Below are 25,373 nucleotides of genomic sequence, written 5' to 3'. Positions count from 1 at the left end.
GATTATGTCCACACCCCCTTGCAAAGTGTTCATCAATACATCACATGCCATATAAAGTTTTCACTCTCTTTTCTTCTCTAGTCCATCAAGAACCTACATTCCTTTCAATGGAGCTCCTGCCTTTTTGGGTCCGAATAAATCAGAAAAGTACCTGTATGGTAACATTTAACATCCCATACAGATAATGATGATCTAATGATGAAAAGTAGTAGGTGCACCTTTATTTCTTTCAAATAAATATATGATAATAAAAGGAACAGCAGGAACTACCTTGACTATATAAACAATGAATCTCATTTTTTAAATTCTTGCGGTTCCCATTTTGACCTTTGGTATTTGTTTCTATCGACAGCTTCTCCAAGCCATTGTACAAAAACACCTTGAAGTGTCAAGTTTTAAAAATTAGTCTTCTTCTGTGTTTCGCTGCACAGTTTGCACCGTCGTGGCCTTGTCAAGATGCATTCTCTAGTTAGAGTCTGTAAGCATTTCCCTACTGGCTACGAAGATATCGATTTAGTAACACTCAGCTCTGTCTGTCATCTTGGGTGGGGGGGGTGAAAGGTGAAAGTTCACCTAGAACAGACTGGTTGTACCACTTAATGGCAAGCCCTTTCCATTTTTTATCAGTTTGCACAACTTCTAATGATAAAGAATAATTGTCCTAACTGCAAGGAAAGCAAGGCCGCATTGTCACATTTGGTTAATGATAGCTGAATTATTTAGTTTGGGTTTAAATATAAATTCATTTTGGTGAGTCAGTATCTTGACACCACTGTTTTTTTCCCTCCTACAGAAATTCTACGGGTTGGGAGGTATTGATTGAAGACAGAGCAGTAAGCTGAATAGGTTTAACATACATTATGGAGAGATATGTTAACATATGTACATTTGGAAAGAAAAAATTATTTACAGCCATCTAATTTTGATGCGAACTGGCGTTCTTCGGTTTGATTTCCTTCTTCTGCTGGAAGAATGTTTCCAATTAAGGATTCTGTATTGTTCTTTGCAGTCAAGGTTGAGGTTGTCAAGAGCCAAAGACTGCTAAAGCTGTACTCATATCAGTAACATCAGAACATAGGATAGGGAGGTTAGCTATTTTGTACTGAATAGAAGGTGACAAAATACCTTCAAATTTAATGATGGTGATGGTACAAAGGGCATTGAAGACGGCCAACAGGTGATACAATGGTTTAGAGCTCTATATGTGAACTGTGTATAGGAGGATATATACAAATATTAGGGAATTGTAAAGTGGTAAGGTATTTTCAGTTTAAGAAAAATAAGAATGAAAACATTTTAGCAATTTGGTAACAAATTCTCATGTTTCTCCAGGCAGCTTTTATGGAATGAAGGATGAAACTCAAAAACATGGATGCCATCAATGATGGTGGGGTTTTGGTGCCATGATGATGGCAGATGATGATGATTATTTATTTTGCATGACTTACCAGCAGATGCTTTGAGACTGATTTTTTTTTATTACAGCTTAGTAAAAATAAATATTTGCCATTGTATAGAAAGGGGTCGTTGGATACATTGGTTTGCCAAGTTGAAAAGAATAATGATCCATGGATTTACAAAAATATTTTGAGAGTAATTAGATCTCACATGACATTTATGAATTTATCCAGGTTCATCAGAACAAACACATGGAAAGCCTTTGGGTTTGTTAGCCTCAATCACAGCCCAACAGCATGCCACAAAAAGGACCAATTTCTCTGTGTGTGGAAGCAGTGATCTTTTGGCATTGTTCTGACAGATCAGCTAGAACTCTCCAATCAGCACAGAAAGTGAGCTGGTAGTAATGTCCAAGCTCTTCCACATCCCTGATGCACCGAGGTGCTTTGGAATCGGAGGAAGTGTGATATTTAGATAGTGGTTTATTGGAACAATGTATTCAAAGCAAAAAATAGGACAAACAAAGATGATGAAATTGTTTTGAACAATCCATTATTATTCAGAAAATAGATAATTTTATGTCACTAGCAGAAGGCTGATTATAGTAGGACTGGTCAACCATAGTTTATTTTTCTCAGATGCACAGACCTGGTATCAGAGTCATGGTGGCTCATTTACTTCACCACAATGCAGGAGGGACACATGAAAACACAGCAGAGGCTCCATGTTGCAGGGGATTATGGGAATGAACATAAAGGTGAAGAGAGGCAGAAAATACCTGGATAATGATCATATTAGAATTGTAGATTGTTGATCCAGGGAGTATCCAGTAGCATTTAAGGATCAGGAAGATTTTGTTTTCTTTTTGCAAATTGGACAATGCATTGAACTGCGTGTTTACAGTAAGCATGCAGGTTTTAATGTATACTTGTCCTTTTGTAAAATTCAGTGAATATTTTTGACAATATATCCCTGCTGATTTTTTTCCCTTCATTTGGTGGTCCCTCAGCCAATTATTGTGTGTCAAACATCAACCAATGTAAAGTGTGTATGTACAGTGTGCATGTTATGGAATAGTCAAGTCCTGACCTTAATCTAATTGAAAGGTTGTGGAAAGATCTAAAGCAAACGATTCATGTGAGGAAACTCACTAACATCCAGGAGTTATCCTGTATAAAGCAATGGGCTAAAATTCCTCCGGGTCCATGTGCAGGACAATTGGTAATAGTTACCAAAACATTTAGTGGCAGTATTTGCTGCACAAGGGGGTCACACCAAATACTGAGAACAAGATTCACTTAACTTTTGCCCACGCAGATATGTTATTGGATCATTTTTTCAATAAATACAAGTATATATTATTTTTTGTTTCATTTGTTGAACTAGGTTTTCTTCATCTACTAGGACTTGTTTGAAATTCAGATGATGTTTTAGGTCACAATCATATAAAAATATAGAAATCTTTTAAGGGTTCACAAATTTTCAAGCAGCCCTGTATTATAATAATGCTCTGATACTATCCAAGGCCAAAGGCATGAGCAAATCTTTATGGGAAGGATGTGTGGGAAGACCTTCATTTGCTGAGGAAACATGGCCAAAGTGCTATGTGAAACTTTCAGAGAAACGCTTTAAAGTCGTTGATGGCCTTCTGTGCACTTTAAGTGAGTTTGGGAGCCTATGGGAAAACAAGCTTGATACAGGTCAAATGCACCTCAGTGGAAGGACAACTATAAGATATATATAACCATTTATGAATTGTGAATCATCCCAGAAGCGTTTCAAATGGATGCCACTGACAAAAGCTGAAAGTCTGCCAGTACAGGCCTCAACCCACAATGCTGCTCCTTAACAAAAGTGACCTAGGGGGCATTTGCCTACCTTTTACCCACACATTAATCAGGTTTTCTTTCTATATTTATATTTATTATTACACACAGATATGTACACAAGCATTTTACAGATCTATATCATAGTTTTCACAGATGACAAATAAATCATTTACAATACACAATGACACAAATTGCGAGTTCTTACTAGTTGTCGTATTTTAACAATAGTTACACAAACTGCCCAAGGGAAAGCCACACAAGTATCTACATTTACACAACCAAATGGGGTGCTAAACCCAGACAAAGGCAGCTTCAGTATATAAATAAATCAACAAGCTTTTCACTATAGGAAATTACCATTTTTACAGCTAAACAAATACTAGGTAACTAGCTAACAAATAGCACACATACTGTATATTTACAGGGGGGGTCATAAGAAAATACAACATTTTTTCTTTTCCAATCATGAAGGTTTTAGAATATTTTAAAATGGCGATGATAAGCTGCAGCCACTTTGCATTTCTCAGTATACGTGGTTGTGGATTTTTTTGTTAATTTTTAGGAATGTTCAGAGGATCCAAAAGGCAGCTGAACACCTCATAGGTTTATCCGCTGGTTACAGGACTGGATATGAAGCTTCCGATCTACACTAAAACCTTTAGGATTGGAAGAACCACTTTGTCTGCTTCTCTTACAGCAGGCGTTCACTTTGTGATTTTCTCTCAATGGTATTTTTGTCTGAAATTCAATACACAATCCACTCAATTGATAATTGATTTGTATTACCATCTGTCAATATCCCTTTATTAACGAATCTATAAATATGAAGAAAAAAAAGACTTTCATGATCAATGTTCAATTGACATTCTGCTTACATATCAATTGAATATGATCGATAAAAATGTAACTTTTATTGATGTTTGATCAATTCTATGTTTTCTTGTAATCTTTGAAATATATCATTGTGTATGTCTAACATGACTCTCCTCCTTCACAGAAGTATGTCTATTACCATTGTACAATTATTATTATTTTTTTTTTCCGAGGAATGAATGTTAAATATTGGAATGGTTGGGTTGCAGTTCCAGGATTCACACACAGAAGGTTCTACAGAAGACTCAGGTCTGGTCCTAAAGTCCAATTGAACTTTTAATTGGCTAAATACATTCCAGGGGCATCAAATTAAAAGCTGTGTAATGCCTTACGACCAGACACAGTTTAAGTTGTAATTGTCATCACAACTGCATTTACCTGCAGCCCAATGCCAGACACGCAAAGCAGCATCTGAAATATGCGGGATATGCCCGAGAGAGGAGTTCAATAGTCTGTTGCTTCAGCTTTTATTGTCCAGCTACAGGCTGGTGGGGGGACATGATCTGAGATTATCACCTAATTGCAGTAGAGGAAAAATATGGTCTCCTGTGCTGTGTAGATCTCAGAATGTGATTGACAAAAACACATATCTATGTGACAAGTAAAAAAAAAAACAATTCCCTTATACCGTGTTTCCCCGAAAATAAGACCTACCCCGAAAATAAGACCTAGCACTTTTCCCCCAACTTGCCCTAATATAAGACCTACCCCGAAAATAAGACCTAGTAGAAAAAGAAAAAAAAAAAATACTCACCGAGCGGGAGACAGCGGGCGTACACACTCCAGGGCCGCACAAGCCGATGCTTGCCTTGTAGTTCCGGCTCCTGTCACAGGCGGAGTGATATTACATGCACTTCGCCTGTCAGAAGCCAGGAACTCGGCTCGCGTCTTCTGATAAGGTAAGTTTTTTTTTTTATTTTAACCAGCACAATTACGGTATAAAAATAAAATAAAAAAATAAAAATGTGAGCAATCATTGCCCCAGCCACATTTTGTGCTGATTTTAGGTTTGTAAGGACAAGCTGGCTGATTTAATACAGTAACAGTGCAAGAAGAGAAATGCTGAATTCAGTAACCAATACCGGTAGCAATGAATCAATGAAGAGTTTAATTTACAATTGGGTCACCAATTAAAAAAAGTATATAAGACCTACCCTGAAAATAAGACCTAGTGTGTTTTTGGAAGCCCAAAAAAATATAAGACAGTGTCTTATTTTCGGGGAAACACGGTATGTATTTAGCTGGCTGCATGGAGTTCAATGGTATAATCTTAAGCATGTATTGTGTGATACTTCCCCCACCTGCTAGATCGTAAGCTCTTCAGGGCAGGATCCTCTTCTCCCCGTGTCACTGTCTGTCACCTGCAACCCCTATTTAATGAACAGCGCTGCGTAATATGTTAGCGCTATATAAATCCTGTTTATTAATAATAAACACTAATATGTACACACATTAGATAATTGTGTACATAAATGTCTACAGCAGTCTCCTGACATTGTTCATCATTCTGCCATAGCAGAGTGATGAATGAGCAATCAGGAATGATCATTGTTCCCTTCTATCGAGACAAGCACAGCAAGGTGGTGCTCACTCGTAGTGCTCCCTCCATAGAACAGAATGGCGTTGTGTGTACAGAGCTTGTTTATTTGTCACTGGAATGGAGGTTTAGATCTATTAATATAATATAAAAGGCCAGAACTATCAGGGCTGCATCAGTACAGTGCCCAATTATAACATTTCTTTATACCTGAATGGTACTGGTCAGTCCTCCTTGATCCTAAACAACATTTACTGGTATTCCAAACTTATAAAAAGTCTGAGGATGTCGCTCGTCTTACAGTCACCTGTTCTAGTTGCAATAAATTTTGTAGCTGCTCTTCATAACTTGACTTTTCAGAAATGTAATCAACATAAAAAGTTAGAGGATTCCTTGGCGATATGTTTTTTAGATACTATTACTGTATACACAATGGCAGCTGAAGTACAAAAAGTACTTTACCATTTTCATGTCTTAAAAAAAAAAAGAAAGAAAAAGTGCTCATATCACCTGAGAAAACACAAATTGATATTTGAGAAAACCACAAAAGAAGATTTTCCAAAATTCCCAGCCTGGGTGCCCTGTATGTAGCGGCTCTGTTGCGGTGTTTAAAAGTGAGAAATTATAGCTGATAGCCAAAATTGCTTCAACTGTATTTTATAACAAAAGCAAACAAACTTTTGTTTGTTTTTAGAAAATCGCTTTTCTTTTGTACTCCCAGTTGTCGGAAAATATGCTGTAACAGCTTGTACCAAAATTTAAAATAATAAAAGAAAAACTGTTTCTAAATGTGTAGAAGGCAGTGGTGGTGGTGGCTGATGGGCAGTTTTATTTTGGGTATATTTTTGAATCTCGCCTATTTTCAACAAACTTCCTGTAAGCGAACACAAGAAAGGTAAGATTTACCATGTTATATTAGACACTCGTGTCTAATGTAACCCAAGAATTGTGCCACTTGTTTTAAGTTCCTTCTGAAATTTAGCAATGTAATTCCTCATGTTAGCGCTCAAGAACCTAAGTTCCTGCAGGCTCATAGCTATACATCTGCAGTATGAGATCTTGGGCTCTGCTGGCTCTAACTGCTAGTTTTAGGTTGGAAAGAGATTTGGTGATGACAGTACTATACCGATCACTGTTCACTTTTTTTCAAGTGGAACTAAACCCTAGGTATACTCACCTTTCCTTGTCACCTTCTACTCTTTTTTGTTTCTAACTTCGACCATCCTGATTGGCCAGGCAGGGATGATGCAACGCCCATGCAGGCATGCGGGAGTTTATCCAATCTTTGGACCCGCAGGGGAAGCAGGAATGTGCCGGAAATCAGACCGGCCAATGCTCACCAGCATTGACAAACGAGACTGTGATCAGGCAGGTAAGAATGCTTTATGCAGAAGGGACATCACCTGACCCTTTTTGCAATAAACTGCTACCTGATGCCAGAATTTTAAAGTGGAACTTTAGTTCCACTTTAACATGAGGAAACCAAGCCCTGCCTCTACCAAGCTGGTTCCATTAATCATATCTTAGAGCTATCTTCAGATAATGAATAATCATATCTTAGAGCTACCTTCAGATAATGAATGGCAGCAGACCACTGTTTACTGTCTAATTGCTATAACAATCAATTGATATGCGAACAAATCTTGTTCACATTGGACGAAGTGCATATCTGTGGCACATGGAAACGTTTAAGCTTTAGCCTTCAGTCAAGGCGAAAAAGTGATTGGCTGATCCATCCCAGCCAATAAATTAAACACGTGAAAACGTTTTCAGTGAGTATGTTTTGATTCACTGTAGCAGTGTAAACCGGCATTATCTAAATGCAAAAGCAATATTAATTCTTACTTGTAATGAAGACCATGGAGTGCTGCTCTTTCTTTTTGTGCAGGGTGACTGGTCTTGGATTCACCTCCCTTTGGTTTTCTGCAGGCAGCCTGTATTGGAAGGTTCTAGTGATATTGCTGTACAGGATATGTATAGCACATGAAACATGTCACTACTACTTTATACTTACTACTACTACTTATATAACGTAATTATTATTACCTCATTATAAAGTAATTTCCTGCGCCTTAAACCTTTTGTTGCCAAAATATATTTATGTTTTGCACACATGATAAAATGCACATTTTGGGCCTGAATATATTAAAATATTAAAGACAAAGTGGTGACTAGTAATTAGGTATCACACGCGTTAAGTATTAAAACGATGTGCCCCCTGTGAAAAGGTGTGAAACTATATCTAAGACTGCCCATAGGCAACGCTTTTTTTTTTTTAAAGGCCTTAATAGCCCATCGATTTGAAGTTAACAAAGAGCTCTGGTCGTAGAATTCCTGCTCTCACTCCACCATATACATAGACATCTACATAAATGTGCATAATAAATGTTAAGTTAACTTTTATATTTTGAAATGTACTCCTTTTGGAGACATCAAAGTCTAATAAACCCCCAATATCTCCCCCGCACTTAACAGATCTACGTCTCAGCAGCACAAATTTGGCTGGCTTTTGGATGAAGGTATGCAAATATCAAAATGCTGCAACAGTTGGATGTCACTCTGGAGGATTAGGCATTCCCAGGCAGGCTTGGAAGGGCTATGGACAGTCAGGCTGATGAGGGAGGAACTAGATGAAACTGGTTGTCCTACAACCAGGAAATGGTGAAGGCTCTGACTTGCTGCAGGTTCTAAAAAACATTAATATCAGCTCAAATCAGGCACTAAAATCAGAGTAATTTCAGTAGAGGAAAGGATCCTGTGCAAATCAGTGTAAGGCTGGATATAATTGGCAGATATAATGATTCATAGCTTTGCATTATAACACACAATAAATATACTATTCTCAATCAAGCACTTATGGACTTTATGGAAAACAACACAAATCCTTTAGAAGGTAAAACAGCTCATATATTTATATTTCTGTATTGAAATGATCGCCTGGAGTTTAGCTCTATTGGACAAAGTTTAAGCCTTTTTTCCCCCAACCCAAGTGAATAACCCTGAGCTGAATTTATAATGCAATATATTGTGACAACTCTGTAAATTAACATTGTGATATAGAAATTTATATATTTTAATTGTATCTTGTTAAATTAATCTGGGTGCTGAACATTCAGTAGGAAAGTCACACATTACACACAATACAAGTAGCAGAAACAACATAAAACACAAGAAGAAGTTGAAACACTTAGTTAGCTTCATGGGGAACTCTACCCTGGAATACAGCGATACAATCTGGGCTCTACATGTAAACAATTACGTAAAATTAAAATTAATTTCAATGTTCATGAAATACTCAGCATCATATGGAATGTAACAATAAAGACGCGGGATTTTTACTGATCAGATTTAAATAATATGAAACATGTCACTCTGAAAGAGTCAATCTACTATTTCCATACCGAGTAGATGATGACCTATCAGATCTCTGCTTTGCAGCCTATTAAACCCCATATGGTAGGTCCAATATATAAGTTTTGAGTGGACCCCCCTCTTATAAGGACCACATCACAATTGCACACTGTGGCAGACATTTGTAGCAGTTACAATCTCTCTGACTTAGTACATTTTGTAGCTTGTACAATTACTACTGTAGGTGGCAATGCTTATTTAGACAGTTGCAAACCAATGCTGTGAGTCTATGAACAATGGGAGTTGCATAAGATTTTATGAATAGCCTCTGAAGCGATCCTAACTGTAGTCATAATGTGGTAGTCAGGCTCCTTCCAATGGATTCCTATAACATGTGGAAGAGGAATTCATTGGAAGGGGACTGATCCACATATTTTTTGTTCAAAGCTTAATGAGACCAATCAGAGCATGGCAGTCCAAAAGCTCTATATACCGTTTCCAGCACTTTAACAGAGCGCCTGGTCTCTGCTATATTATTATATTTGGTTGCAGTTGGCCTTTAAAACGCAGCCCAAGAGAAATGCCGAATTAACAGTAGCCATAAATGTATGTTCACAATTTTTCCTGCCAAAGGACTTGTCATTTTGCTCAGCCATTCTGTGATAAAAATTAGGATAATCACTCTGCTATTTCCACATTTCTCTGTATTACTCCTGCTCAATGGACAGAGGTATTGCTGATGGGTCACTGTCCTATGAAGAGGCAGCGAGATGGCACAGGGTTTAATTATCAATATTTTTGCACATGAATGAAACATTTTCACAAACGATTTAATTTAGAAAATGTGTGAATTGTTTGTGAAAGCTGTAAGCTGAAAACATTGACAAACATATCATTCATTTTAAATATGTATTTAGGAGTTTGTCTGGAATTCCAGCTGCCAAAGTTAAGGCTGCTTTTTAGTGCAGACAGCAATATTGGTAGAGAATAATCTTATAAGTGACATTAAAGCATACCTGGTAACTGACTGCTCGTTCAACTACTCAATGGCAGATTGGTTTGCCCACATAATGGCTACCACCACTAAGTACATGTGATTGGAACTAAAAGAAGCTTTAAATAAGGCAAAAAGCAATGGAAGCAAATCAAAGTGAATCTTTAAGTGATCTGACTTCGGCAATATAAAATGGTGTGTTTGCTCCGGTTTACTGCACACATTGAGAGAAAAATCTGATACACCTTGAAGCTTGAAATTATGTACAGGAAAGGGTTTCCTCTCTGTGGCTTTAGAGCTGACATAAGCAGCATTGACCAGGGGGAATCATGCAGCACCAACACAGCAACGATTACCCCTGCGATATGATATGACAACATTAATATGTTCATGCTATTGAGATACTGAAGGGGGCAGTAAGTGGACAGCGAGGATCCTACACCATGAATCTATGCTCCTTTCCATCATGGGCCATTAGGATGACGTTGCGGTTGGAGGTCCAGATGAGTCTGGCTAGTTTCAGGGCATTAAGGGATCCAGGGGAGGCCGGCTGGACAGGTGGCACCTGGTACGTTTTAATACACCGCAGCTGAGGTGCTGAATTCAGCATTCCAATGCTTCCCAGTAAGGATGTGTTCATCTAAGAAAAAGAGACATGGAGGTTATTTAATAAATAATGGACAACAAAACAACAACAGACACACAGATCCACAAATCCATTTCCTTTCACGTATTTTTAACCACCTGAGCGTTACACTGAGGTCTAGATTTCTGTACCAAAAGTGATCCACTGTTTTTCATGAATTTTTTTTTTTTTTTAAATTGTAGACCTGTAACTTACAGAAATATGTCCGAACAAGGGTCTAGTAGATATTATGAATATAAAAAATGTTTGAAACACACAATCATGTAAAAAAAAAAATGTACTTTTAATAAAATCCTATCCTATTTTTTTTTGCATAGAAATTTTTGTTTGTATTGTGGGCTTGTAATTCTTAGGATTAACTCCCGGGTATGATAATTATATTTATTTATTATATTAAAATCATAAATTATAATATAATACATAAATATAAATAATAATTTAAAACAATAATGAAATAATAGACAAAAATGTAATCTAAAAATAAAATTAAAAATGTACTTTTATTTTTATTTCATGTAGTGTGGTGTTTTTGTACTGTAAAAACCATTTAAAAGCAGATTACATTGTACTCTGCCTTTAAATTTCCCTCCCTGACACACCCCCATACATCACCAATCACATCACTGGAAGATGACTCATCCTCCGGGGTGATGTGAGGGGGGGGGATTTCCCTGCCTTACACAGAGACACAGGCACAGGCTGGAAGCTGCTCGTATCTCTGGAGAGATGCACAGCACAATGTAGGATTTCTGCATTGTGCTATACATCTCACTAAAGATACCAGCAATAGGAGCTGCGGACACTGGGTGAGTATTTCCTTTCAGTTGTAATCCGATTGTCATACAATGTATGACAATCGGATTGCAACATAACATTTGTTTACATTTAACCACCTGGTGACAAAAACTCGGGGTTAACCATAATTGCAAAAGTTTTTAGCCCAAGCATGCTTGGGCTTAACGGCAAGGTGGTTAATGCTAGAAACAAAAAAAAAAACAATCATGTATTTGTTCCTAACCTTGAACATGAATGATGATAGTAAAGCTCTGTTTTAAAGTGGGACTCCAGCAAAACAGAACACTCTTACATTTTAACTGCTACAGCTGAGCTCCCCCTGAATATAATAAACCGACTGTCGCTAGCCTCAGTACTTTCTATGCCACTGAGCTGCAACAAGAATATCAAAAGGAAAAGGTAAAACTGTTGGGCATATTTTGATGGAAAGAAACTGTAGTGGTGTCCACTAAATAGGAATTTTTCCTTACACCATAAAGATTTTCTCACAGTTTCTGTTGTGTCTCTAGGATAGAAGCTAGGTGATTTTACCTCAATATAAAACAAACAGTAAAATATTAAACTTAAAGGAGTTTCTCTACCCTATCCTACACTAAAGAAAATGGTTTCCAAAAGCTCAGCAGTGCATCCCGAGGTGCCCTGAACAGCTAACAGTTACATCCTCTGAATGATAGCAAATGAAACATCAAGACCCTGAGAAAAGGAGAGACGTATCTTAATGAACCCACTCACCAAATAGGGTATCACATATTGTAGCTCTAAGCCCTAAATGGTTGACATTTAACCTGCTAAAGTACCGGGTATCATGATTTTGTTTTGCCAATTTTTTATTTTTGTTAGCCGAGAGTTGTTTCAGCCACACAATGACAAATTGCTTTGCTTACATAATGGCTACCTCCTTTGAGCACATGTGAGTACTACTCTTGATAGCCTTTGCATTGCAGGAGTGTTTAAAAGTAAAGACCAATGAAACTGGATAAAAAGAGGAAGGCCTTATGTCACCGGACCAGCTATACAGGATTTAGGATATTTGTATAAAGTTGGCCTTTAAATAAACTTGTTTGAAAGGAAGAGTGAGACCAGTGGCCAGTTTGCTCACTGCCAGGTATTCTCCCATTTAAAGTCCACCCAATCAATCCATCAATCAATACTACTAAAGTCAGCTCACTCAATGTCAGCCGCTTAATGTCCTTGTAAAATATCTTCATCAGCTTTGAGATTTCAGGACTGTGGGTTTAACCCCACAGTGTCCTCTGTGTATTGCGTGGAGTCAGAGTGAAAAATGAAAAGACACAAGAATGTTTAAGATATGCCATTGCCAGCTGCTGTCCGGAATTCTGACCAGGGTAGAACACAAGTCATTAGTTAGCCGTGTCCCCGCTTTGCAGCTTTGCCATGTCACTGGGTGTAAATCATTGCATCTCTAACAGGGAGCACACAAGTAACGCTGACATTTTCACAATTTAAATCATCTTGAGTAATAGCCCTTTTAAGATGACTAATGCTACTGATTTTCTTACATTAGTAATAGCTGTGAACAGGACCTGGACAGGGAAACACAGGCCAAACCAGAGGGCAGGCTTGGTAAAAAAAAAATGGAGAGGTCGTTAACATGTACTGTGCCACTGAAGGCTGCTATTTTTGTATCCTTCAACTTTCTGTGAACTTTATCAGATACTGTATGCATTTGATCCTATAATAGTACTTGCACAGTACGGAGATATATAGATTGCGATTCTGCACTTTAGCAAACAAAGCAACTGTGTTTAACATGAAACGTCGCTCAGATTTTGGATGTTTCTGCAGTATTTTGACACTCTTCTGCAAGAGACTTAAGTCGTATACACACGTGCAATGATAGTTCACGATCACGATAGATCTTTCACGATCCTTTCCAATGACTAGCACTGCATGATGCATGAACGAGTGCTATACATACAGCACCATTCTGCTCTATGGAGAGGGGAGGGGGAGAGCGACGGAGCGGCACCCTGCTGCACGCTCTCCCCCTTCCCTTGCATTGGGATCGTTCGTCATCCATCATCGGTGGATCCACCAGGATGGTTGTTCGGATGATGGACAACTGGCGCTGTACACAGGCCAGATTCTTGTCCGATATCGGCCCTGAGACGAATATCGGGTGAGAACCGTTGGACGCGTGTACGTAGTTTTAGAATCAGGGAACACAGTGGCCCAGACCTTCTATGCTTGAAATCAGTATAGGTCAAAACTTTTGAAGGGATATTGAGAATTTAAATATTGAAGCCCAATTGCAGTTTACAAAGACACTCCCCACCAAGCCCTGGCTCCCTGCCCTGCAAGTGGGTTGAATGAGTGTGAACCTGTGTGGACAGGGTGAGTATTTTTTGCAGAACCGCTTCAATTGTTTTAGAATGTGCTGTTCCTAAAGTTTCACCAAAGTCAAGAACAGAAATCATATGTCATATAAATACCTTCCTTCCTTCCTCCCACTGTTTAAAAAATGTGTTCATTGAATCCCCAGAAAAACCATATATATATTAAATATATATAAAAAATATATATATAAAAATATTTTCTTTTAACCACCTGGGCGTTACACTGATGTCTAGATTTCTGTACCAAAAGCTGTACAGTGTTTTTCATGAAATTTTTTTTTTTTTTTAATTGTAGACCTGTAAGTTACAGAAATATGTCCGAACAAGGGTCTAGTAGATATCATGAATATAAAAAAAAAGTTTGAAACACACAATCATGTAAAAAAAAAAAAAAAATGTACTTTTATTAAAATTAAATAAAAAACACAAAAATCAGCTTAACCCCCCTAGCGTTCTAATTCTGTCAGTTTTTTTATGCAAAAAGTGATCCCATTTTTTTTGCACAGAAATTTTTGCTTACTTCGCGGGTATGATAATTATATTTATTTATTATATTATAATCATAAATTATAATATAATACATAATTATAAATAATTTAAAAAAATAATGAAATAATAGACAACAATGTAATCTAAAAATAAAATTAAAAATGTACTTTTATTTTTATTTCATGTTGTGTGGTGTTTTTGTACTGTAAAAACCATTTAAAAGCAGATTACATTGAAATTTCCCTCCCTGACACACCCCCATACATCACCACTCACATCATCTGGAAGATGACTCATCCTCCTGGGGTGATGTGAGTGGGGATTTCCCTGCCTGCTCACACAGGAACACAGACGCTGCAGCTGCTCGCATCTCAAGAGAGATGCAAAGCACAATGCAGGATTTTTGCATTGTGCTTCACATCTCACTGCAGATGCCAGCAGTAATAGCAAATTTTTTTTTGCTGCTGGAGGAGCTGCGGGGATTGTCATACAATGTATGACAATCGGATTGCAATACAACGTTTGTTTACATTTTTAACCACCTGAGAAAAGTTCGGGTTTAACACTTTTTGCAAGTGTTTTTACCCCGAACCAAGGTCGGGTTTAATAGCCAGGTGGTTAACAGCACCCATCCATGATACACAATGAAAAGTATGGTGGGACATGGAGTTTCCCAACTGGCAGGAAGCTGACATTGCAGCAGCTTTTCTGTCCTCTAGTGTTTGGTTAGAAATACAGATAGCCCCCGGGTTAAGGACATCTGACATACAGACGGACGCATCCTAGATACGAACGAGTCTTTCCTGCTCGCTCCTGTGCAGAATGGAGGCTTGAAGGGAGGGGGCGGTTTTCATGACTTGCAGAAGAAATCTTTTGCTTAACACAGCTGAGGTTGTGGGTGATCTTAGGGGGTGAGCTCTTTCTGTAACCTCTTGTACCTCTTTATTGACCAAGACAAACTCTGCAGTTATTTCTTTTTGCATATCAAAGCACAGCTTGCTCCAGAAGTTAATGAATGTCTAGGCTCCATAAAGATTTTTTGCTTTGTTTGTGATTTACTTACAGTGAGGATTTTATACAGTAACTGACACCATGCTGCCTAATAATATGTTGAGACAAACATCTGTCCTAATTGCATTTATTAAAATAATGTACCTGTTCCAACTTACATACAAATTCAACATAAGAACAAATCTACAGTCCCTATCTTGTATGTAACCCGGGGACTTCCTGCACTAACCACCATCAGTCTCAATACATACTGACAGCCTAAATAAACAGTTTTTTCAAAGAACATTTTTTTTTTAAACAAATATATGATTGCATGCTTGCTGCTCTTATTCAGTTCTTAATGTAAGCACTGTGACTTTACATCTCCCATAAAACCTTATTGGTTAAAGAGAAAGCACAGCAGAGTCAGCTTGCTTTGCTGTTATCTTTGAATACATTTCCCAAAAATCTTTTCTGATAAGGAAAATGAGGATGACCCACGTGAAGTAGATGAATGTGTGAAAAAGAGACAAGACAAAAATAGATTCTTGCCACTTTGAAACAGGAAAAGTGATTTATGTAGAAGCATTCCATTATTTAGTTGTAGTATAAGCAGTTCTTTATAATATGGACACCACAGAGTGATATACCAACACAAAGTATTAGGAATCTAGAGATGCTAACTATCTTTATAAAGTGGTCTGATCACTGACAGATGATGGAAGCTGCCAGTACTAAATTTATTCTAAAGAATGCTAACTGCCTGGATGTAAAGCTAATATTTTGGTTTTCCGGCACACACCTGGAATAAGCCTGCAGATAACTGTGTGGGGCAATTAGATGAACACTGTAGCTACACTTTTATTCTGGGTCAGTGATTCAGAAAGTATTGGGCAGAAGATCAGAACACCAACCAGGAAAGTTGTACATTGTGGAATCAAGTCAGCAATGGCAGATTACATAAAGTGTCAGCATTGGATCACTTTCTTTACACACAAAACTGCAAGATATTTCAATATTTGAAAAAGCAAAATGCAAATCACCATGAGGATCCTTGTGCAGTCACTTGCTGCTATAGCGTGAAAAAGGGTATGTCCTAGTCTACTAATTATGCCGGCACATTTTCTCCCTGTTACATGCTCCCCTTATGGAGACTACAAATGCCCAAGCAAACATACATTACACAACAATGTCTGGGAAATGACATGCAGTCATTGTGGAGTGCACATATACAAAAAATTGGATGCAAACAGTTTCAAGGAATTGGATGCAGAGTAACAAAGAATAAAGATGAAATAACAACTTGCTTTTGTATCCAATATGTCATTTGGTTAGGATCTCGTCATACATTTACAGTTTTGCACACACACAGATACAGTCAGATGATCAACTGAAAAATGATTATGGCTATGTGTGGGAAGCCTTAATTTAGACTGAGCACTATTTCCCAACAAATATCAGTGCTCAGTCTGATTGTGTGCATTGGGAGCAGTAAAACACAGAGCAGCTAAAGACCTTATCAGCTCTGAGTAATGAGAACTGCAGCTGCCCAGGACACTAGATAAATTACAATATATTTCTCCTAAACTTATATTGAAGAGTCCCTGGGAGGAATTTCCATTAGCATGTGTCACACAATTCCTGCAGGAACTCAGCCATAAAGGGTTGGGTAATTATATAGATCTAGAAAACTCAAGAGGAAAGAGAAACATTCTTAAGTTTTACTTTCTGCAGGTTTTGTGACTCAAAGGCATGTTTAGAATAGATGGATACAAACTATTCAATGGGGTAGAGGGATTATGACTGCAAACAACTTGTGTCTATGAAAAAACTGGATAACTTGAAAGGGAACCTAGAAAGAAGCAACTAAAAACTATGGGTAATTTTATTTCATATAGCCCTATGCTGAAGATAGTGTTCGTCCCCGCCCCTTTTAGCTGGGTGCACCATCTGGCACTTTTCAGTAACCACCCGGCTGTTTTTCGGTGGTTACTAAAGAGTTACATGACAATATGGGGACCACCACCCGCTTACAATTACTTTCTACCCAGCTTTAAAAGATTTCTGGGTTAAACACTGTTTAGTGTTACCCTAAATGTATGCAAAAATGGAGCTGTAGCCACATGTGGTCCCTTTTGGACAATAAGGCACACTTGCCTTTTACTGTACAATCCTACCAGTATTACTTAATCCAATAATGTAAAAAATGTGGTATTCCTTCCACCAACAATGGGACACTATTCTTTCCTTTTTTGCCAACAATTGGGGATCATTCTTTTACTGACACCACCAATGAGATGCTATTTCCCCCACAGATACCAATTATGGGTCACTGTCCCTTCAACTGCAATAAGTGTCACTTTTGTTCCTATTGACACCAATGATGGGGAATGATTCCTTCTAATGACACCAGTTGCGGGGCACTATTTCTCCCACAATGATGGGGCAACTAATCTTTCCACTGACACAGTTGCTCTTCCATTTACTCCTACTGCCCACCAACACTGGGACATTGTTACCCCCTCTCCTACTGATGCTGGGGCATTTTCTATATCCACCTACCACAGTGCAACCTCCTATGGTTTTAAAAACAGTGAATTGACCCTTTGTTTGGAAAGTTTGAGGACCATACTCTAACGTAACCCTTAACCTTGCCCAATACTAAATGACTTCATAATGCTAAAACCCAATTATTTCATGCTGAAATGTACAGTGGCCATCATTTTCAATACCAATAATTCAGTTTTTTCTTACTGAAGGACATATCAACTACAATTTCTACAGAGAAGGACCACACATAATGGCTTTTGCACATATCTCAATTTGTATGGTGTCATGATAGCCTTCTGAATTCACTGTGGTAAGGCGTTGAGAAAGAAATAAAAAACCAGAGAGTCCTGATTTTTTGTGATACTGATTTTACTAGGCCAAACTGAATTTTGGTAAAAAGTAAAAATGAAAAACAATTTCTTTAATGCAGATTGTGTGGGTTATTTTGGTGAATCTGGGTATTTTTTTATTTGTGTTTTCTTTAATTTGTGCATTTATTCAATATTTGTGTACCATTTTATTTTAGTTGCTACAGTCCTTTTCCTGTTGTGCAAGATCATAAAATTACTAGTTGAATGAGGGTATTAGATAAAAATGCTCAATTTTGCATCGTGAGACTTTAATACACTGCAATCACTGGTATTCAGTTATTACTCCAAGCACAAGGGTTAAACAAGCAAGTTCTAATATACCATTTTTTTTTTTAATTCCTATGCTTTATTTTTTAATGGCATTCTACAGTCAACATGAGGATCAGGTAGTAAGTGTGAGTCACTGACACACAGAGGATTAGCACTGCAGCTGAGTTCATATCTCTACCACCAGCCTGATGGCTGAGGATTAAAGCACCAGTACAGCAGCTGCACTCAGATTTAGATGTGATCAGATTTGGACAGGGACCCCCTACTGTTTTTTTCTCATTTTATCTATTGTCCCTGCCTGTAGGTAAGCAGTACATTTCCAGGAATATCATTCAATGGGTCTTACATATGACAGTGTCAGAACAAAATGTCTCATTAAGAAGCTCAGGTTGAGAGACATCTGTTCGCATCCGAACAAGTGGTGACACTCTAAAACCATCCTGATTTAGGTTATATTTCTTGTTGGGCTACCATTTTGGATTCCTTACCTACAAACTAGCACTGAAAAAAACTTTTTTGTATAATAAATCAATTTCTATTAATACCTTGATAGAAAATGACAGGAAGTCATGATAACCAAGATGATAAGAAAAGTGTTTGCTACTGTACTTTCACCTTTCCTGTCCCCAGAACTGCTTGAAACAATATCACAGTTTGTCAGGACGGGTAAAACCACCTGCTAATATCTACCCCCTATTCTAATCATACAGTTTTTTTTTTTTTTGCTATATAGAAATCCTTGAAATGTCATTAATCACTCCCATTCACAACATGTGGTCTACAAAGGATCACAAGTGTATGGCTATGTACACATGTGCAATGGTTCTCGTTGCAGAATCTTGCGCGTGTACAGTGCTGGTCATCCATCGTCCAAACTACTGTCCTGGAAGATCCACGACCGATGGATGAGGAACAATCGTATTAAAAGTGAAGGGGAGAGTGCAGCTGGGTGCCGCTCCCTCGTTCTTCCCCCTCTCCTCTCCATAGAGCAGAACACGATGTACATACAGCACTAGTTCATGCATCACGCAGTCGTTTGCTGTTGCAACGACAATTATTGCATGTGTGTATGTGGCCTTAGTCTGGAAAATGGTCAGTAACAGCCAAATGTATTTGAGTGAGAATAAATACTGTATGTGATTTAAATTAGACCACTACCAGACTAGGAGGACTAAACTATAGGCAAAAGATCCACCACTGCAGCCTACAGGCACAAAACATTGGCACATAAAGTAATACACCTGTGCCAGGATTAATTTACACTGAAAATATTTTTGTGTGCCTAATGGTAAATCTAACCCTTTTATTGCCAGCATATTGGTGACTCAAAAGCACAATATACAAAGGCTGAGAAAAGGTCAACAGCCAACTATCATTCATAGACATGCTAGCCCTTTTAGGGAATACCAGAATTGCCTCACTGACAGTTTAAGATCCCTTTTTGACAAGCTTCTTTTTGTATATTGTTGCTGGAATATGCTGCCTGAAAATAGTTACTGATTGAAAAAAATGTTATCTCTAGAAAGGGGTTTCATGGTTAAAGTGTCTCCATAGAAAATAATTGAAAGTTTTCATTTACTCAGGATTGAGGCAGCTGTTCACTCATATGTTTTACTAGGTGAATCTTTAAAGCCACAACCTTATTGGACACGAAAGTGCAATACAAAACTGCTATTAGAGGTGCTGCCATAGAGCAAAAGCCTACAGCAGCCCATAGTTTAAAAAAGCCCTGTCAGTTTTGCAGACTTAAGATCAGGGTCCAGGCACCACAAAACCCTCTCTACTCTTGTAGAAGTGAAGGCTGTTACCCTCTTATTTTTGCGGAATTGAAGGCTGTAACCCCTTGTCCTAAACCTGTCTAGATAACCTAAATCTTCTAGTCTTCGATATCTAAAACATGTTAGGATAATAGTACCGGTAAAGCAATACAATTTGATTGGCTAACAGGGATTAACTACTCTTATTTATGCTGATTTTAGGTGTGCAAAGGATTTACACTTATTATGTTTTTTTTCAAAAAGCAGTAAATGATTGCTTTGCTTTCTTGCCTGCTTTAAACGTCTCCCTTTCCTGCAGAAATCTGTGACTAGCATGTGAAGTCACGTGACCCTTTTGTGAAAGATGGGAATCAATCAGATATTAACATGATCTGTGCGGCAATGAGATTATGTATCAGAGGAAGGTGGTAAACATGGCTGTAAGCTTTAATTACTTAGCTGCAAAATGTAAGTGCATCGAATCATTATATTCCTCTCCAACAATACGACAAGGAAACCGGAGAAGAATGGAAAGCGTTTAATCAATAAACACACAATCCCCAGCTTAGACACAATTAGCTAAATATGTTTATTATGGTGTAAAGGAAGCAGGTAACATTTTACTGGTTACAAAGTAACCGCAGAGCTCTGATATGTGAACACCAGAGCATGAAAAATACCCAATAACGTGAAGACAGCGACATTATATGGATGACACAAGGAGCTACCGTGCAAGTGCCTCCTAAATGATAAGTACATTGATATTGTAGCCTCAATAATTGAACCTTAACAGTTTCCAATCAGTACCCTCATTTTTATTTTTTGCAAACAAAAATTCTGAATGTCTGACTAACTTCGTGCTCTGCTTGTGTTTTTTGGCACAGCATTTACAGTTCAGCTCTTAACATTAAAATGAATCTTGAATACTTACCTGACTCCTACCTGAACCATAAACAGGTAACATACACATTAAAATGAACAAATGAACTCTCAGCCAAACTTTTAACCCCCTGAGCGGTATACCCGAGTGTGGCCTGAGGTAAAAAACACATGCTGAAAGCAGTAACCCTGAGCTACATTCAGGGTGGCTAAAATTTTTAAAAAACACCTGGTCCCATTGGCGTCCTGCCCGTCGGATCCCATTCTCGGGCCGCGTCCTCTTCCTTTGATCTTCTGCCGGCGAGTTCCCTTACATTTCCCCGGAGCTCCCAGTGACTATGGTGCGTTCGGGAGGGGCGGCAGGAAATTCAAACAATTTTTATTTTTACAAAATAACTGTACTGAATCCAATACAAAGTAGTCATTTCCTATATATATATATATATATTATGCTACAGTACAATTATATTAGAGGTATCAGTATTTTTATGCACCGTTGTTTTAACAGATTTTTGTGTTTTTTTTTCTTTTATTTAAAGTTCATTATTAAATGTATTAAATATTGGACATATTTTGGTGAGTTATGCCTAAGAATTATAGGCCTACAATGTAAAATAAATTTCCATGCACAAAAATGTACTGATATTGGCATACAAATACTGACATAATTAGACCCCCAGGGAGGTTAAAGTCAGCCTAACAATGACACCTATTGCTCATCCTAAACCAAACATTTATTGGGTGTTGTCAGTTCTATGACATGGTTCTGTATTTTCATATAAAACAATTAAAAGTTGCTTCAAGTTATGATACATAATTCCCCTAAGAGCGAACACTCTTTAGGAACTACTGTATGGTATTTCTTTCACCCAAGACACCTTTAGAAAAATTATTACCTGCCAGAAGGAGATATGGCTGTCTTTGTTGGAGTATGTTGCCAGATAACGTCCATCAGGGGCAAAAGAAACTGCTGTAATTGGACCTTTGTGACCATGGATATGCTGCAAAATAAAAAAAAAATGATTTTTTTGGATTAATAATATACCTATATATTGTACATATTTCTTGTTTTACATTGAACAACTCTTATTACAGGAAATTCATTATTAGGTTTATTTTCTTTCCTAATAAAATATTTGCCAAATATACGTTGGATTGGCTAAGTTTACAGAAGGTGGAGGGGATTTGTGACTGTCATTCAAAGTTCAACACCACAGAATGTTAAAATATGGGAGCTGGTAGAGAAGGAGAGGAAAGTATAGTACAGAACATGATCATTACCACATACCTCTCATTCCGATTTGTCCCTTAAAAGACTTGATCTATGAAGTTTCTAAGGTTCAAATCTTACACCTACAATATATGGCTGAAATACGCTTGTTTTACAAAAGTTTTACAAAAAAGGTCCAGTAATGATAGATGATCTGGTTTGCAAATCAGTCCTACAATTCACCTGAAGAATATTTAGCAGGTTTGAGGTCAGGGCTCTGCACAGACCACTTAAGTTCCTCCACACCAAACCATTTCTATCTGGAGCTGGCTTTGTGCACACGGTAATCAGTCTGGAACAGAAAAAGGCCTTCCTGAAACTGTTGGCGCAAAGTTAAAAGTGTACAATTGCATAATACGTCTTTATCTAAAAATTTTGAAGACATAAGTAAGAAAAAAAGCTGAATAAAGAGACTTTTTTACTGCAAACGTTCACAAAAAATGCTTCTGTTTGCACTTTGGTAGGAGCCCGTATGGTATGCTTGGTGCATAGGTTTATTGCTTTTGATTTGAACAGTAACTGCGTCCAGCTGTGCCTCCTTCAGATCAGACCATTGTCCAAAGACTTGTTAATCCAGGAGCTCTTGATCTCTAATGATTAGGAATGCTTCTGCGCGTGTGTTCTACACAGGCTCCTAAGCTGTTCTGCTACACCAAACAGCATAACTTATTGGGTTGCTTTGATAAAACTTTGTGACACAACATTCCATCTGTTCGAAATGTTGACTACAGTTCCACTGGATAATCAGTGCATCAAATCCTCCCAGGCCTGAACAAAGACCTCCTACCACTACTCCTGATGTCCACACACTTTCATTTCAGCATGTGGTTTTTGTTGCAAAGGACTTAAAACTTGCTTATTCTGCATATGTTATCAGTTATCACAACGCAAGTTGCAAAAATGTTTCTATGTTCCAAGAGAGCGCACAATAAAACATTCTTGTTTTATTGAATGTTAAATGTGTCAATGAACTTCACTAGCCAATCTTTTTTTTTCTGATTATTCTGCAATTTATAATTAAAACACTTTATTAAATCAAAGATCATCAAACAAATTGCTGCTTGGAAAAGTGCCTGAAGTAAGCAAGCTGAAACTGCTTGGAGTTTCTTGATCTTGGTAAACATATACACATGTTAAATTTATTAGGAAAGGGAGTTATGTGTAAATTGGGGCTTACAAGGGCTGGGGAGACAATATATAGCTTGACAAAAACAGAAAATATATGCAGGACAATTAAAGTTTCACTTTCCAAAGACTAAAATGTCAATATTTAAGGCCAGGTTCAGGCTGTGGCATGTTATATGAGTTGGTGTGTTGTGGTGCGGTTTCTTCTTTAATACTGTATATTGAAATAAACATTATTCAGAGTCCGGGGCATCATCAGAATAGTAAAAGACCAAAGGTACCTGTAGCAATCATAGAACATGAATAAAGAACCATGTTTGTTTTTTCAGTTTCTGCCTCTATTGTCTCTGGAAGTCCTAGAAAATCTCTTCCACGGACATAATAGAATGGGGAAGGAATAAAATTTCGGACAAAGTTTTTATTTCTGTACATATTGTTGATGACCATCTTCTGTTTCTTGAATGAATGTAGTAGGTCTTAGGAAGCAAGGTTTGCCCCAGTGGGGCAACGTTATGCCTAATACCCATATTACAAAATGTAAAAATTTTGGGTGAAGGTATTTATTGATGTATTTATTTTGTGCAAACACTGTATGCAGTACTCTACAGAGTCCTAGGTAATTTCACACACTAGGACATATTCCAATTGTAATATTCCATTGAGTTTACTGATATACTTTTAGTAGGATATGAAAGTTGGCCATTTATTTTTTTAACCCCAGGCTTTCTTTTTGGGTACAGGTACCCCCAATGCTCCTGATGCGGTTGCTCTAGGTGAGACATCCAACACTATCGTTCTACAAAAACATTTTCGATTACGCCTATTTCAAACACAACAACATAAATAATCCCTTTTTACATAGCGCTTGTGGCGTTTGCAATGTGAGTCACATGATTTCTCAGAACGCAGGCTTCCAAAGAGAGCACAAAGTGACCTTGAGGAACAGTGTATAAAAATACATTTATCACTGAAATGGCATGTTGTCTGTCAGTCAATATATGCTTCTCATTTGTTACAAGGCTGTCCTGCTGTGATTCCCTCATTACAATTTGCTTTAACTTCCTGGGCAAATGACAAGCACAAAATGAAGCCGCTTCTCTCTTCGGCAGAGTTAATCTACAGAGAAAAAGGTGACAGCTGCAGCTAGCTGAATGTTCCTGAAGCTTTGGCGGTGTTAACCCTTCAAACATATGTGAGTTTTTTTTAATCCCAAATGGGGTTCACCTAATGCTGGAGAAATGATCAGGTGCCATTTTATTAAAGAAAAACTATGAAATATTGAAATAAAGGTTGTTCTAAGTAAATTGGTAAGTAATATTTATACATTCACAGAGTTTGTATATTTTGGTAGCAACCTATCAGGTTGCATAACTGACACCTCTTCATATTAGAAGACAGTTAGGTGTCCAGTCTTTCCACCTATAGCCAAGTCAGACACTTTAATGAGACACTGGGACTTTCCCATTAGGGGGAAACTGACAGTGTCTGTAAATGATAAGTTGTACCTGCCAATCAATGCACCCATGGCCCACTCTACCAGTTCTGCTTTGTCAGAGCCCTGCTTCTATTATTACAATGGAGCAAGATAAATGAATAACTAGGTCCACATAGCCTCACATTGCAAAAGGCAGTGTTATTGTTAACCTGGGAAAGCATCAGGAAGACTTCTGCAGCTGGCAATAAGATGTAGATTCCCAAGCTGGGTATTGGAAGACATTTTGAACTAATTGACCAAATGCCAAGGTACAGTTATGGATACTTGTCTATATACTACCTTTATAATACTAAATGCTGCATCAACTGGGAGTGGACAGACAGCTCTTTCAGCCAATCAGAATCTTGTAGCTCAGTGCAACACCTTGAACATGTCTATAGGAGGAAAGCACATAGAT

At 37.8% G+C, this 25,373-nt stretch overlaps 1 protein-coding gene across 4 annotated transcripts in view; it reads right to left on the bottom strand.

Moving 5' to 3' along the window:
- Positions 1-3,299: 3,299 nt before the first annotated feature.
- Positions 3,300-25,373, bottom strand: part of WDR7 (WD repeat domain 7) — a 202,942-nt gene continuing 180,868 nt past the window's right edge. For all 4 annotated transcript variants that reach the window (XM_072416511.1, XM_072416512.1, XM_072416513.1 and 1 more), the window contains 3 exons: positions 21,983-22,087; positions 7,205-10,622; positions 3,300-7,170 (listed from right to left, as the gene is read on the bottom strand). In XM_072416511.1, coding sequence (XP_072272612.1) covers positions 10,419-10,622; positions 21,983-22,087 — 309 coding nt within the window. In that variant the 3' untranslated portion in view covers positions 3,300-7,170; positions 7,205-10,418. The remainder of the gene's footprint in view (positions 7,171-7,204; positions 10,623-21,982; positions 22,088-25,373) is intronic.

The sequence above is a fragment of the Pyxicephalus adspersus genome, chromosome 6 (assembly GCF_032062135.1).
Source record: "Pyxicephalus adspersus chromosome 6, UCB_Pads_2.0, whole genome shotgun sequence".
NCBI classification, from domain to species: domain Eukaryota; kingdom Metazoa; phylum Chordata; class Amphibia; order Anura; family Pyxicephalidae; genus Pyxicephalus; species Pyxicephalus adspersus.
This window is presented reverse-complemented; position numbering and strand designations above follow the sequence as displayed.